The sequence below is a fragment of the Aquarana catesbeiana genome, linkage group LG05 (genome assembly GCF_042186555.1).
Source record: "Aquarana catesbeiana isolate 2022-GZ linkage group LG05, ASM4218655v1, whole genome shotgun sequence".
NCBI classification, from domain to species: domain Eukaryota; kingdom Metazoa; phylum Chordata; class Amphibia; order Anura; family Ranidae; genus Aquarana; species Aquarana catesbeiana.
In genome coordinates, this window is record NC_133328.1 from 363,806,630 (window position 1) to 363,820,999 (window position 14,370).

General features: G+C 41.8%; 1 protein-coding gene across 1 annotated transcript in view; it reads left to right on the forward strand.

Moving 5' to 3' along the window:
- TNFRSF11A (TNF receptor superfamily member 11a) overlaps window positions 1-14,370 on the forward strand; it is a 152,451-nt gene that overhangs the window by 121,267 nt on the left and 16,814 nt on the right. Inside the window, exons 6-9 of the mRNA XM_073630913.1 lie at window positions 3,664-3,743; window positions 4,079-4,180; window positions 11,904-11,953; window positions 13,677-14,256. Of these exons, the coding sequence (XP_073487014.1) occupies window positions 3,664-3,743; window positions 4,079-4,180; window positions 11,904-11,953; window positions 13,677-14,256 (812 nt within the window). The remainder of the gene's footprint in view (window positions 1-3,663; window positions 3,744-4,078; window positions 4,181-11,903; window positions 11,954-13,676; window positions 14,257-14,370) is intronic.

Below are 14,370 nucleotides of genomic sequence, written 5' to 3' on the forward strand. Positions count from 1 at the left end.
CCCTAAAAATTTTCAAAGCCCTAGATCAGATAGTCAACTCATTTATATGGGGATCCAATAGACATAAACTAGCGTGGAACACCCTAAAAAACCCCACCACTGGTGGTGGAGCGGCCCTCCCGGACTTACATGCATACTACATAGCTGCACAGATCTCACATCTATTTCATCTTCATAAAACAGATAAAGATAGATACCAAGCTCTAGTATGTAGGAAGTCAAATAAAGATATAGATTCCCCTCTACAAGCAATTTTCAGAGCCAGGGAAGATAAGAGAATAGATACGACTCAGAACCCTTTGCTACACCAGCATAAAAAGGTTTGGGAAGTTGCGCTTAAACTAACAGGTGCTGATTTCTACCACTCACATACACCTTTATGGTACAACCGCCAACTGCAAGAACTAATGCATCTACCTGGTGCTGAGGTGTGGGCTGCAAAGGGAATCACATACCTATTCCAGGTACTTACGCCCCTAGGAGTAAGACATTTCCAAGCACTTAGGGAAGAATTTGACCTACCTGAAAACATGCTATTCAGCTATATGCAGTTGAGACATGCCCTACGGGCCCAATTCATAGATGGTTTTCCCAACATACAGACACTACCTATGGTTGAAGTGATTATAGGTGAAGAACCAGCTAAATTGACATCCAATCTCTATAGTATCATACGGGCGCCCTCAGTAGCAAGAATAATAGACAGTGCTAAAAATAGATGGGTAGAGGACATAGGCCCAATAGAGAACTCGGAGTGGGAGGAAGCACTGGAGAATGTCAAGAAATCATCCCCAACACTTTCCGACCGGTTGACCCAGTTATATATTATCCACAAAGCCTATCTTACTCCCTCACGGTTAGCCAAATTCTCACACGACCAGGATCCCAAATGTCCAGGATGCTCAGCCAGCCCATGTTCTTTCGTTCATTTAATATGGGAATGCCCAAATACCCAGCAATATTGGACACAGGTTATAAAATTTTTGTATGATCACATGGGCTCACCCCTACAACTCGATCCCAAATCGTGTCTACTAGGCATCTTGCCAGACGCCGAAACCGAAAAGTATTTGGCAACTTTCCTCCACGAAACTCTGTTCTGTGCCAGAAAAGTGATTGCCAGACATTGGATGAGGTCTAGCCCCCCCACACTCCAAGCTTGGATTGGGGAAATAAACAAAACATTGCCATATAAGCAAGTACTATATAGACACAGAGGGTGCCCTATCAAGTATAACAAAATATGGGACAGATGGCTCAGCTCCGGCGAAACCTGTATTGAATAACTATATAACCAAGGTAACATTGACTTATACAGTACTCATATTATACCGACCATTTCGTAATGTTCAATATATGACCCAAAAGGGAAAGTGGCTGTGACATGGGAAACATAGAGAAGAATAGAATAACACTTAGCGTATGATATCTGGAAACTTTATTACTTAGGTGAACTCTGATCCCTTTTTATTTTGCATTATTGTACTCTGAACAATCTGTATCTGTGAAACGAATGTACTCCATACATGTATTGCTGTTCTTTTTTAACTATCCTTTTTTTATTTTGTCATTGCTAACAATCAATAAACATGCTCTTGTTTAAAAAAAAAAAAAAAAAAAAAAAAAAAAAAAAAATACAGCCCTTGGTATAAGCCAAAAAAAAAAAAAGAATGAACACAGTGAGTGATCTGAATGCTTGCAGGAGGGAGAGGAGGAGAAGCTGGCTTTTTCAGCTGCTGCAAAGGGAATGGGAGATCTGTTCTAATAAATGCTGCCTCCACTTCTGCCCAGGTTCCGTAAAACCTAATGTGCCAGGGAGACCACATGGGCCCCCTGGAGTATGGACGGGGTCGCCATTGTGACACCTGCGACCCCTGAAGCTACACCAATGCCTGTGGTGATTGATTTTATTCAATGTGGCCTTGAAGAGAAGCACTCTTTACAGCCTGTGCCTAGGACACAGTGTGCTCCCCATGGACAAGGAAACCTTTCCAAAGATAAGCACAAGTACTTACACCTACCAAGATGCAATTTTCAGTAATATTAGTGTATACACATTAGTGGATAATGCAGGTTTACCTCAAAGGAAAAGCCCACCCAATTATCAAATTTCTGTATTAGACTGAATGCACTGAATAAGTGTATTTTGACTTAACTAAATCTTAATTGAAAAAAGTAATGCCCAATAAATGCTCTGCACTACGTATACAGTATATTATTTGCAAGCCATATATTTTAGCAAGAAAACTTCTCTCACTAAAAGCCCTTATTAGCCCTTATTAGACCTTATTAATCCAGGCCACACGTGTTTGGCTCCTGTTTTGGATCATTTGGGAAAAAGTTAGACCTGCGGTAAGAAACCTTTGAGAGGTGGAGATATACCTGGACAACATGGAAGAGATCAAAGATTACAGGGATGCAGTGTCCTTTAAAAAAGAAAACAAAAAAAAAACTATCAAGCCCCCAATAAAAAGACAGAATGAAGAACGCATAGGGGTTTATTTACTAAAGCTGGCGAATGCAAAATCAGGCTTACTTCTGCATAGAAACCAATCGACTTCCAGGTTTTATTGCAGAAGCTTAAGTGAACAAGCTGAACTTAGAAGCTGATTGGCTACCATGCACAGTTGCACCAGTTTCTGAGTGCACAAGTTTTAGTAAATCTACCCCATAGTGTGTTACAGTAGTGTCCCCTGCCCCCCTTCAGACCACTCCCCCCACAGTAGTATTCTCTGCTCCCTTTACTTCACTCCCCAAAGTAGTTTCCTCTACCCCCCTTCACATCACCCCCCCCCCCCACACACACACACACACACACAGTAGTGTCCTCTGTCCCTCTGACCCTCTTCACATCTTCCCCCACACGGTAGTGTCCTCTGCCCCCTTCACATCCCCCCACTGTAGTTTTCTTTGCCCCCCCAGTAGTGTCCTGTGCCCCCCCCCCCCCCCAAGCAGTGTCTTCTGTCAGCTTCCCTCACAGTACTGTCCACTACCCCCCCAAGCAGTCCCCCCCCCCCCCATAGAGTCATCTGCCCCCTTCAAATCACCCAATCACCCACAGCAGTGTCCTAGCTCCAAGCTTAACTCTCCTACCTTACACAGATGTTCAGCAGAGCGGAGAGCCAGGCAGCAGAGTTCTGGATGAAAAGCGGGAATGGGAGCAGGAGCTGCCAGAGTTAACTAATCATATTAACAAGCTGGTGATTGCTTGCTAGGACCGCCCTGCATCCTAGAAGCCAATCACCCGCTCGTTAAATTGAATGCTTAACTGGGGCAGCTCCCACCTTCCATCCAGAACTGTTCTGCCTCCCGTTCTCAGCTCTGCTGTGAGGATGAGAGCGGCGGAGTCTGAGGGCAAGGACCGCAAAGTAGGGACGTGTTCATGACCCGACCCCTGGGTTAGACCATCTGTGAAGCTTTTGCTGCTGTCTGTGACTATATTAAGAAGGGTTTTCTTTCACTTCCAGTTGTTTCACTGGATCAGGAAGTGGTGAGAAATCTCCCCAATGAAGTTACAGACAGTAATAAAAACCAATTAGAGATACTCCTCCATTCTAGAAAAAGTTTTGTCCAGAATGAATTCTCAAAATTAATGTTATTGTATGCCAAGAATTATAATAATAGCAATCTTTATAGTAAAGCCTGTTTTTTGTGATTTCACAGCTGTTCTGAGTTCGGACTTCAAGAGATTGAACCTGGCACCAATATATCTGATGCTGTTTGTGATCATCTCAAAAATACTTGTAAGGGTGTGTCCTGTATTGATAAGAAAATGTACAAAGCATGCATGACATTGATTTACAATTGTGAGATTGTGTGGTTTTTATAGTGTTAAGTGTCATCCTTCCATCATAAAAAGGTCTCTAATGGTGAGCTTTGCATTCCCATATATTTGTATTACAAATATGTTGTAGATGTTTATGTTACCCCCTTCACAGATACTGTATGTATAGAAACACAAATAAATGGAACACATGGAGGTTCTACGTAGTCTATACACCACATCTATATGATTATAGAAAAATATAATCAAGTCTATTTTTAATAATAAACACCTTTGTTTCTCCTTATTTTACAGCGGCAGAGATGATTATCCTTATCTCTGTTCTCATTGTAACACTGGCTGTGCTTTTACTCATCTGTATTTGGTGTTATATGACAAAATACAATACCTTGAAAGGTATGTATGCTTTCTTTAGCAAGTTAAAATGTCAGCTATTTATCAGGATTTACCACGGTGAGCTTAAGTAGATCTATAGGCAAAACATTTTCTCATTTTGGATAGAGTAATGGGGGGGGGGGGGGACTGTGTCCCATTGGGGAGATTCACCTTCACTTCCTGTCCCATAGCCAAAACAGGAAGTGAGAGGAACTAGTGTTCCCATTGAAAGATTTCCCCTCTTTTACTTTTCTGGCAACAGCCCAAAATTTGGAATTTTCTTTTACTTTCACTTTCAATGATAATGGTAAACAGGACAAATAAAGAGGGTGGATCTCCCTAATGGAGACACAGACAGCAATAGAAATCCACCATTGGTTCTAATCCCTTTCCACTCTGTCCAAAACTAAAAAAACAAGTTCTGCCTTTAGTTATACTTTAAAGCGGAACTTCATCCAATGTTTTAATGGTCCAAACCTTGCTTAGAAATTGTAACAATATGTGAATTAGCTTACAGTATATGAAACTATATTTATACTGCCTTTGCCACTGCCACCTCTAGGCACATGCCTTCTATGCCAAATGGTAAATTTGTCCCTAGCTGTCTGTATTACTGTTGGGGAGATTTCACACCACTAATGCCCTGTACACACGGTCGGATTTTCCGACGGAAAATGTGTGATAGGACCTTGTTGTCGGAAATTCCGATCGTGTGTACACAAATCTGACGCACAAAGTGCCACGCATGCTCAGAATAAATTAAGAGATGAAAGCTATTGGCTACTGCCCCGTTTATAGTCCCGACGTACGTGTTTTACGTCACCGCGTTCAGAACGATCGGATTTTCCGACAACTTTGTGTGACCGTATGAACAAGAAAATCCTGGACTGCTGCACTCTGAAAAACGATCATCTTTATTCCATCTTTATTCCATGATGAAAACAACAAAAGTCATCCGCACAGACAGGAGAAAGCAATAGCTAACGCGTTTCACATACAAAGATGCTTACTACTTACAGCTATGAGTAAGCATCTTTGTATGTGATACGCGTTAGCATTCATAAAGATGATCGTTTTTCAGAGTGCAGCAGTCTGGGATTTTCTTGTTCATACAGACTTGCGCACAGTCTGTACCTGATCTTCATCAAGGGTGGATAATTTTCTAAACCATTGTCCGCAGAGCTTGTAGAGCAGCATCACCTTTAACTTTGTGTGACCGTGTGTATGCAAGACAAGTTTGAGCCAACATCCGTCCGAAAAAATCCATGGATTTTGTTGTCGGAATGTCTGATCAATGTCCGACCGTGTGTACAGGGCATTACTGTTCTGTTGTCTTCTAACTGAGCCCTGTGTACCTTTTGGAACACCTTTGGATCCTACACCCAGAATTTACATAAAGCCTCAGCTTCTGCCCAAGTTGTTATTAGGCCATGCCCTCTCCCAATGCCAAGCTACACGCCCTGTCATTCAAGTATCAAAAGTGAGAGCTTCTACAGCACACTACTTAAGCATACCTCCCAACCTTTTGAGATGGGAACAAGGGACACCTATTAGCAAAAGTATGTAGGCATAGGATACACTCCTGCCATGCCCCCTTAAAGGAGAATTATACAAAAAAATGATTAGTTAAGCCCACAAGTGCTTTTTTTTACCACTACTGTTCCTTTATACTGGCTTTTGAAATTTACAAATGCAGCCATTTATAAATTGGATGAAAGGTTTAGCACTGAAAAAGATAAAAAGTGCATTTTATATACAACTATATAGATCAGACCAAAATGAGGGACAAATTAGGAGTAAAGAGAGAAAGAGAGACTTTGTTCCAAATTAGGGGCAGTCCCTCGAAATCAGGGACAGTTGCGAGCTATGCTTAAGCAACGTTGAGGTCCCATGAGCAGCCTGGATCTAAGATTCAAGGTGCTTTTTTAGGACACAGGTATCAGTTTGAATGCTGACATTGGTACTTAGAGAGTGTGCACTTCGGTATCAATGTTACCAAGGCAATTCAAGTCAGGTCAGGTTCACTTTAAGCCAGTGGTTTTCAACTCCTGTCCTCAAGACCCACTAACAGGCCAGGTTTGTAAGATGTCTCAAATACATCACAGGTGATATAATTTGCTGCTCAGTGATTGCAGTATTCTGGTCTACGTCTCTCCAGGGTAATACCTAAAATCTGGCCTGTTAGTGGGTCCTGAAGACAGGAGTTGAGAACCACTGCTTTAAGCAGACATACTCTTTATAGTGGGAGGGCAGAGCTAGGAACTCTATTGGGGAAGTGCATGACTGTATTCCATGAAAGATATAGGAAGCCAGTGAATGATTCAGCTCACTTATAAGTTACATATGAGTTTTGGATTAGATGACAACTGCCAGCAATTTGCTATGTTTTAACCAGTTGCCGCCCGCCCACCGTCATATGACAGCGGGGCGGTGCAGCTCTTGTTCTGGGCCACCGTCATATGACAGCGGCACAGAACGGCCGCTCTCGCGCGCCCGCGGGGGCGCCTCCGCGGCGATCGCGGCGATCGCGGCCGCACCCTGTTACTAGGATGCGGTGCGACACCGATCTGTGTAAAGATCCGCGTCCGCGGCTCTTTAACCATGTGATCGGCTGTGTTCAATTCGGTCACATGTAAACACGGAGATGACGGAAATCGGCTCTTCTTGCCTCACACTGACAGAGTGCGAGGAGAGCCGATCGGCGGCATCTCCTCACAGGGGGACAGCTAGGGAAGTAATCAGGGCACTGATCATCAGTGCCCTGATTTCAAGATATAAATAAAGTGCCACAAAAAAATAAAATGCCATGCCCACCAATGCCAGCATACAGTGCCCACCAATGCCAGTGATCAGAGCCCACCAGTGGCAGCAATCAGTGCCCACACTGCCTACAAGTGCCACAAATCAGTGCCCATTAGCCATGCCAGTTAGTGCTTGCAATTAGTGCCGCCTATCAGTGCTGCCCATCACTGCTGTCCATCAATGCCCATCAGTGTCGCCCATCAGTGCCACCCATCAATGCCCATCTGTACCGCCTATCCATGCCGCCTATCCATGCCCACCAGTGCCGCCTCTCAGTGCCCGCCACTGCCACCTATCAGTGCCCACCAGTGCCGCCTATTAGTACCCATCAATGCCATCTAACAGTGCCCATCAGTGCCACCTATCAGTGCTCATCAATACCACATATCAGTGCCACCTATCAGTGCCCATAGGTGTGGCATATTAGTGACTCCTCATCAGTGCCACCTCATCAGTGCCCATAAGTGCCGCCTCATCAGTGCCCTTACAGATTACATTACTGTATCAAATCATTTCACATCACATCCCTATGTCCCTAGTGCTTTGTCCAGTGCCCTGCATGCAGTTTTATAATATATATACTGTTCTTTCTGCCTGGAAACTTGAGATTGTCCATGGCAACCAAAAAGTGTCCCTTTATGTCAAAAGTGGTTTTAGACCAGCTAGAAAACAGCGATAGTAAATTAGAACACTTGCAGAACTGAGCGATAGTGAATCGTGAGGAAATTCATTTTATTATTATTATATTATTATTTTTTATAATTATTTATAGTTATCTATTATATTATATTTTTATGATTTTGCGTTTCAAACTTTATCATACCCGAGATGTCTACTAGACTCTTGTTTGGACAGATTTAAGTGTGTTATTACTAAGAATTACAGGCCTACGATATAAAATTTCCATGCAAAACAATGTACCACTTTGAGACATAAAAATCTGACATAATTATACCGCCAGGGTGGCTAAAAGTCCAATACTGCCTGGCTACTTTTGCATTACACTTCCTATAGTAAGTCTGCTTTGTCTACTTCTTGCTGCCAAACTTATAACAAATCATAAGCTTAGTGCTTTCTGTTATTAAAAGCATGATTACCCCTTGAATAATATAGGTATTTGATGAGTGTGTCAAGTATATCTGAATTTGGTATTTTGAAAGAATGTATAGGCAGCACTTTATCACAATATTATGCCCATGAGAAATATTTTCTTTGGTGATCAGCCACATAGACAATTTTGTTATTCATGACACACCAGCTTCAATTTATTAAGTTATAAGTTCTAATAAGGAGTTGCCATAATAATTTTAATTCTTCTCAATGATAGTGAATGAGAGCTGAAACCACCGCATATAACACAAGCATTTTAGCTTTGTGAATTCAATCAAGTGTCAAAGCTCCAGTTTCAGTTGGAAATAATTATTTTAAAAAATGGTTATTGTTGATAACGATGGGTGACTTTGGTTATGATCCAGTTTGTTCATTGATTACGTTGCAGAAAGTAGAGATAGCAAATCTCTAGGACCTTATGTATAGAATCTAGAGGAAAGGGAGAAAGAAGGGGCACTCCTTAGAACCTAAAATAGATGCTAGCTTTCTTTCTAATGCCGCGTACACACGATCGCACATTCCGACAACAAAATCCATGTTTTTTTTTCCAAAGGATGTTGGCTCAATCTTGTCTTGCATACACACGGTCACACAAATCTTGTTGGAAATTCCGATCGCCAAGAACGCGGTGGCGTACAACACATACGACGGGCCGAGAAAAATTAAGTTCAATAGCCAGTGCAGCTCTTCTGCTTGATTCCGAGCATGCGTGGAACTTTGTGCGTCCGAATTGTGTACACACGATCGGAATTTATGACAACGGATTTTGTTGTAGGAAAATTTGAGATCCAGATCTCAAATTTTGCTTGTCAGAAATTCCGACGGAAAATGCCCGATGGAGCCTACACACGGTCAGAATTTCCGACAACAAACTCCCATCGAACATTTCCCGTTGGAAAATCCGACCGTGTGTATGCGGCATAAGTGTTCTCAAGGAATTGACCAATGGAACATGACTGGCTGCTGCAGACAACACTGTGTAATTTCAGTTTGTGTAAATCAGCACCCACTTCTTCCATATGCTCAAGATCCATACACTAACTTTAGGAATTTGTTTTCAAATTTCAATGTTAAGAGGCGTGTTAGGCTCTATTCAGATATGTTCAAGCATATTTGCATGAGCATGTTGTGGGTATGGCAGCCCATTCATCAGAAAACTGCAGCGCTGTGTGTAGCGTGCGGAAACGTGCCATAGGTATCCATGCAACTGCTAAAGTGCAGCGCTTTTCTAGGGGTAGTGACACTTCCAAATTTGCATGCATTCCCCAGCCAAAGAGATGTGAACCTAGCCTTATTCAGTGTAAACATGAAAATACTGTTTAATTTTGCATAAAAATAGATAATATATTAACTATGTTCTTTTCAAATGCTGCTTTATGCATGTACGTCCTCAGACCCAGTCCATCCACACAGTATGGTCACTCACTGACTTGGTACCAGCTTAAAGAGGAAGTAAACTTCCTTTTCTGACTTTTATCTATAGGTAAGCCTATAATAAGGCTTACCTATAGGTAGTGTAAGTATCTCCTAAACGTGCACCGTTTAGGAGATATTTACATTATATGCAGCCAATGACATCACTGGCACATATGCTCTGAAGGAACAGCCACCCGTGCCGTTCCAAGCCCTGTGCCCTGAATGGCGGCTCCCATTGAAGCAAGACAGGTGAAGATGGAAGTGGCTGCAGCACTGACATCGCGGTGCTGGAACAGCTTCGTGCTAAGGCAAGTTTCACATAATGTGCTAGTATGCGATGCATACTAGCACATTATGACTTTACCTTGGGGGGGAAAGAAAAAAAAGGCCAGCATTATACAACCACTTTAACACCTCAATAAGACACAGAAGTTGAACCCAATGCTTTTACTTCAGCTAATTGCAGTACAGAGAATGTTTTTCCAGTCTTTTGAAGTGTAAGAAGACACTGACAAGCCCTGTCTCTCTGAATAACTAATACTGACTGAGGGAACATGGAGGAAATGGGAAGGGTTTAACTAACTAGCCCTAAACAGGAGGGAGGACTGAGGGCAGAGGAAGATACCAAAATCACATTAGTAAACAAGTTGTAATGGCCCAAAACCGCCACTAGATGTCAGCATACTACAAAACAAAAACAGCCTAATGCAGTTCTTACATGATGGTGGGCAGTGGAGGCCGCTCATAAGAGGTGCAGATTCACGGCCCCCCCAATCCATGGGCCCGACCCCTAATCTCCATGCTGGTTGCATAGATTTCAATAGGGTTTTTTCTTTTGAAGCACATGCTTAGAGCCTGAGGCTCTAATTGGCTTCAAAAAGGGTGGGCTCGGGGCGCAGAACACTGCACCCTGAGCCCACCCACTTGTGTGACATTAGCGAATTAATATTCGCTAAAGTCTTCCTGCTTCTCCTCCCGGCCAATCAGGAAGCAGGGCCTAAGACCCGATTGGTCGGGAGTCCTAAGACTCGATTGGCCGCGAGGTGAAGCGACCGCCGGGACTCGGTAGGAGATGCAGGGGGAGAGCCGCCGAAGTTGGGGGGTGGGAGTGAGGGGGGCGGGTTTCTTTGCTGCCCCCCCCCCAAAATAAAAATGGAGCACCAGCTGCCACTGTTGATGGGGCAGAACAAAATACATGTACAGCTGTGGCCAAAAGTTTTGAGAATGACACAAATATTAATTTTCACAAAGTCTGCTGCCTCCGTTTTTATCATGGCAATTTGCATATACTCCAGAATGTTATAAAGAGTGATCGGATGAATTGCAATTGCAAAAAAAACATTTCCACTGCATTTGTGAAGGCTTCAGGGTGCCCAAGAAAGTCCAGCAAGTGCCAGGACCATCTCCTTCCAGGGCTTGCTCAGGAATGGCAGCAGACAGGTGTGAGGGCATCTGCATGCACAGTAAGGCGAAGATATTTGGAGGATGGCCTGGTGTCAAGAAGGGCAGCAAAGAAGCCACTTCTCTCCAGGAAAAAAATCAGGGACAGACTGATATTCTGCAAAAGGTATAGGAATTGGACTGCTGAGGACTGGGGTAAAGTAATTTTCTCTGATGAATCCCCTTTCAGATTTGGGGCATCTGAAAAAAAACGTAGTCCGGAGAAGAAAAGGTGAACTATCAGTCCTGTGTCATGCCAACAGTAAAGCATCCTGAGACACACAGCCATGAATAAAGAATGGTACAAAAACATCCCCCGAGAGCAACTACTCCCAACCATCTAAGAACAGTTTGGTTATGAATAATGCCTTTTCCAGCGTGATGGAGCACCATGCCATAAGGCAAAAGTGATAACCAAGTGGCTTGGGGAACAAAATATCGAAATTGTGGGTCCATGGCCAGGAAACTTCCCAGATCTTAATCCCATCAAGAACTTGTGGTCAATCCTCAAAAGGCAGGTGAACAAAAAAAAACAACACAAATTCTGACAATCTCCAAGCATTGATTATGCAAGAATGGGCTGCCATTAGTCAGGATGTGGCCCAGAAATTGATTGACAGCATGCCAGGGTGAGTTGCAGAGTTCTTGAAAAAGAAGGGTCCACACTGCAAAAACTGACTGAATAAAAGCCTTTAAAAACCAGTAAACCATAGTAACATCTGACAAAAAGATCTAAAAACACAGATGCAGCAGATTTTGTGAAATATAATATGTGTCATTCTCAAAACTTTTAACGGTTGTATTTTAGAATGATAATATGCACAATCTTGTGTAATTTAAGTCACAATTTAGTTTAAAAAACAAAGTTGGTTAATGTAGGTAACTTAGCTTTCTGTATGGTTTAGAGTACAATAATATAGAATTCAATCTTAAACCTGTAGAAAACAGTATTCATATAATCTTTTGTCTGTTATAGCACCTCAAGATTGGATGCGAGAAACTTGTGACAAGCTAAGTGGTTCAGAGGTAAGGATTTTATCAATTTTCCAATCGTTTTCTCCTTCCAATTTATTAGTAACACAGAGCAAATGAGGATAAGCCTATAAACTAGTAAATATCAATTGCAGTACTGGATGATGAAAACCAAATCCTTCATTTTATTTTTACTTATATATAAATAATTTACTATTAAAGCCGAAAGCAGGTGAACAGTTACAAATACACCATTAAAATAGATACTGTATGGCTCACCAGTTGTTTTCTCCTTAATTTTCACTTGGTGGTCCTGCCAGTAACACATCCTGTCCAGGGTGACAACACTCACTCTTCGTACTGTATCTATGAAAGAACAGTGTTGTTAGCCTAGGACAGAAAGTGTGTTAGGATTACAGAATCCCCCCTCTTCTCAAACTCCTAAATATATTACAGATGTGGATCAGACAATATGGCATCCGATTCTTTTTTAAGATTCGCTCACCTATTGCCTATGTTGTAATTATTTTTCACTGCTGCAGCAAGCTTGGTAAATTTTGTTCACATATACAAATGTCAGCTGGCAAATTTTTTCTTCCAGTCTGCCCTGAACATCCATTATAATTCTAAAGTATGAATCATATTTAACCAATCAATACCGGGCACTTTTATCCCCTTTCCTGCCCAGGCCAATTTTCAGCGTTTTCGCACTTTGAATGACAATTGCACGGTCATGCAACTCTGTACCCATATGGAATTTTTATCATTTTTTTTCACAAAAATAGAGATTTCTTTTGGTGGTATTTAATCACTGCTAGTTTTTTTTATTTTTAATAATAATAAAATAATAATAATTATAAATAAAATAATAATAATTTTTTTTTCAAATTATTTTTTCTTTTATGTTACATTATTTTTTTTTTTAATGATTTTTTTTTTTCAAACACTGTGACCAGAGCAATACAGTGTTACCATAGAAACACTGTACTACTCTAGGGAAGTGCTCAGGATTTTTTTTTTTTTAGAAACATTATGATTGCTTATACCAGTGAATTACACTGGCATAAGCAACCATTTTTACTGAATGAAATTGATTCATTTAGTGTGTTTTGTTGTGATTAGCTGTGATTGGCCAGAGCTAATCACATTGTACAGATGTTTTGTGATTGGCCCTGTATGTACCATGTGATTACTGTGACCAATCACAGCTAGCAACACAATTGTACACAATGAATGGCATGAAAGGAGGCCACCCATTGTGTACAATTGTCATATGATCTGTTGTGATTGGTCACGACGATCACATAGTACTGCATCTGGCCGGTACACTGGTCAGTCATTGGCTGTGTCCGGGACACAGCCAGTGACAGATTGAGCCGCAGCGTGGCCTGAGAGAAAGTCATTGACATCCACCCGGAATGACAAATATCACGCCCAGCCGTCATTTGACAATAGACTAGGCAGAAAGTGGTTAAATATAATTAGATGATATGCAAATGTGTATATAAGGCAAGATATTGCAAGGAAAGCTGCAGTAGTAGCCCAAAACAGTCAGTAACCTGGCTAATTCTTTAAAAATGCCAACATTTATTGTATAAATATCTTAGATGAGCCTGCATTATACTGTATAGTACTATACATTCCACCCAGTGTTTTCTGGTTGGTGTAGGCACTAGGAGAAGTGAAGCACAATGTACAGTATGTTATGTTGGCTGACATGGAGATATACAGAGCTTCTTCTGTCTAGTGATTATAATTTGTCTGTTATTTATTCTAGAAAAAATCACAATACAGGGAAGCAAAAACTACTGAGCCTATTTACACTATAATAAAAAATACCAATATAGTGGAAAATTTCCATTCTGGAAACCTAAAAGAAATAGAGACCCCAAGAGGTAGACTGATCCCAATGGAAGATGAATACCTGGACCAGAGAAGATCACCTGAGCCTGAAAATGGAAGCATAGTTGCTGGCATGGAGTCATTATCAGACTTGGAAAGTGGCTCTTTGGGAACCTCCCATGCTTACTCAGACACTAGCTCAGACAGGTTGCTGTTTCCCAATGAAGAGGTCACATTTCCACCATGCCCAGAACATCACTGTAGTCAGTCTGCCAAAGAAGCTCCTAGGAATCGGACGGAGGATTACTGCATCCCTGATCCAGTGGACAAAAACTATGGTCAACATAGCTCTCGTCATGAGTTCCATATTTACCCACAACCATATTACCATATGCCGGAGAAAAATACTGACAAGGAGCCATGTTCCTGCTTCACCAATGCTCAGTACACAAGAAGCAGCAGTAAAAATAGCACTGACAACATGTCATCTCCAGGGACGCCACCAACACCATCAGGTGAGGAACTGCAGATAGAATCCATACTGCTTTTATAGACACATACCAGTGCCTGCAGATTTAAACACAAATGTAACCTATTGGCAGTTGAATATTACATCCACTATTGAAAAA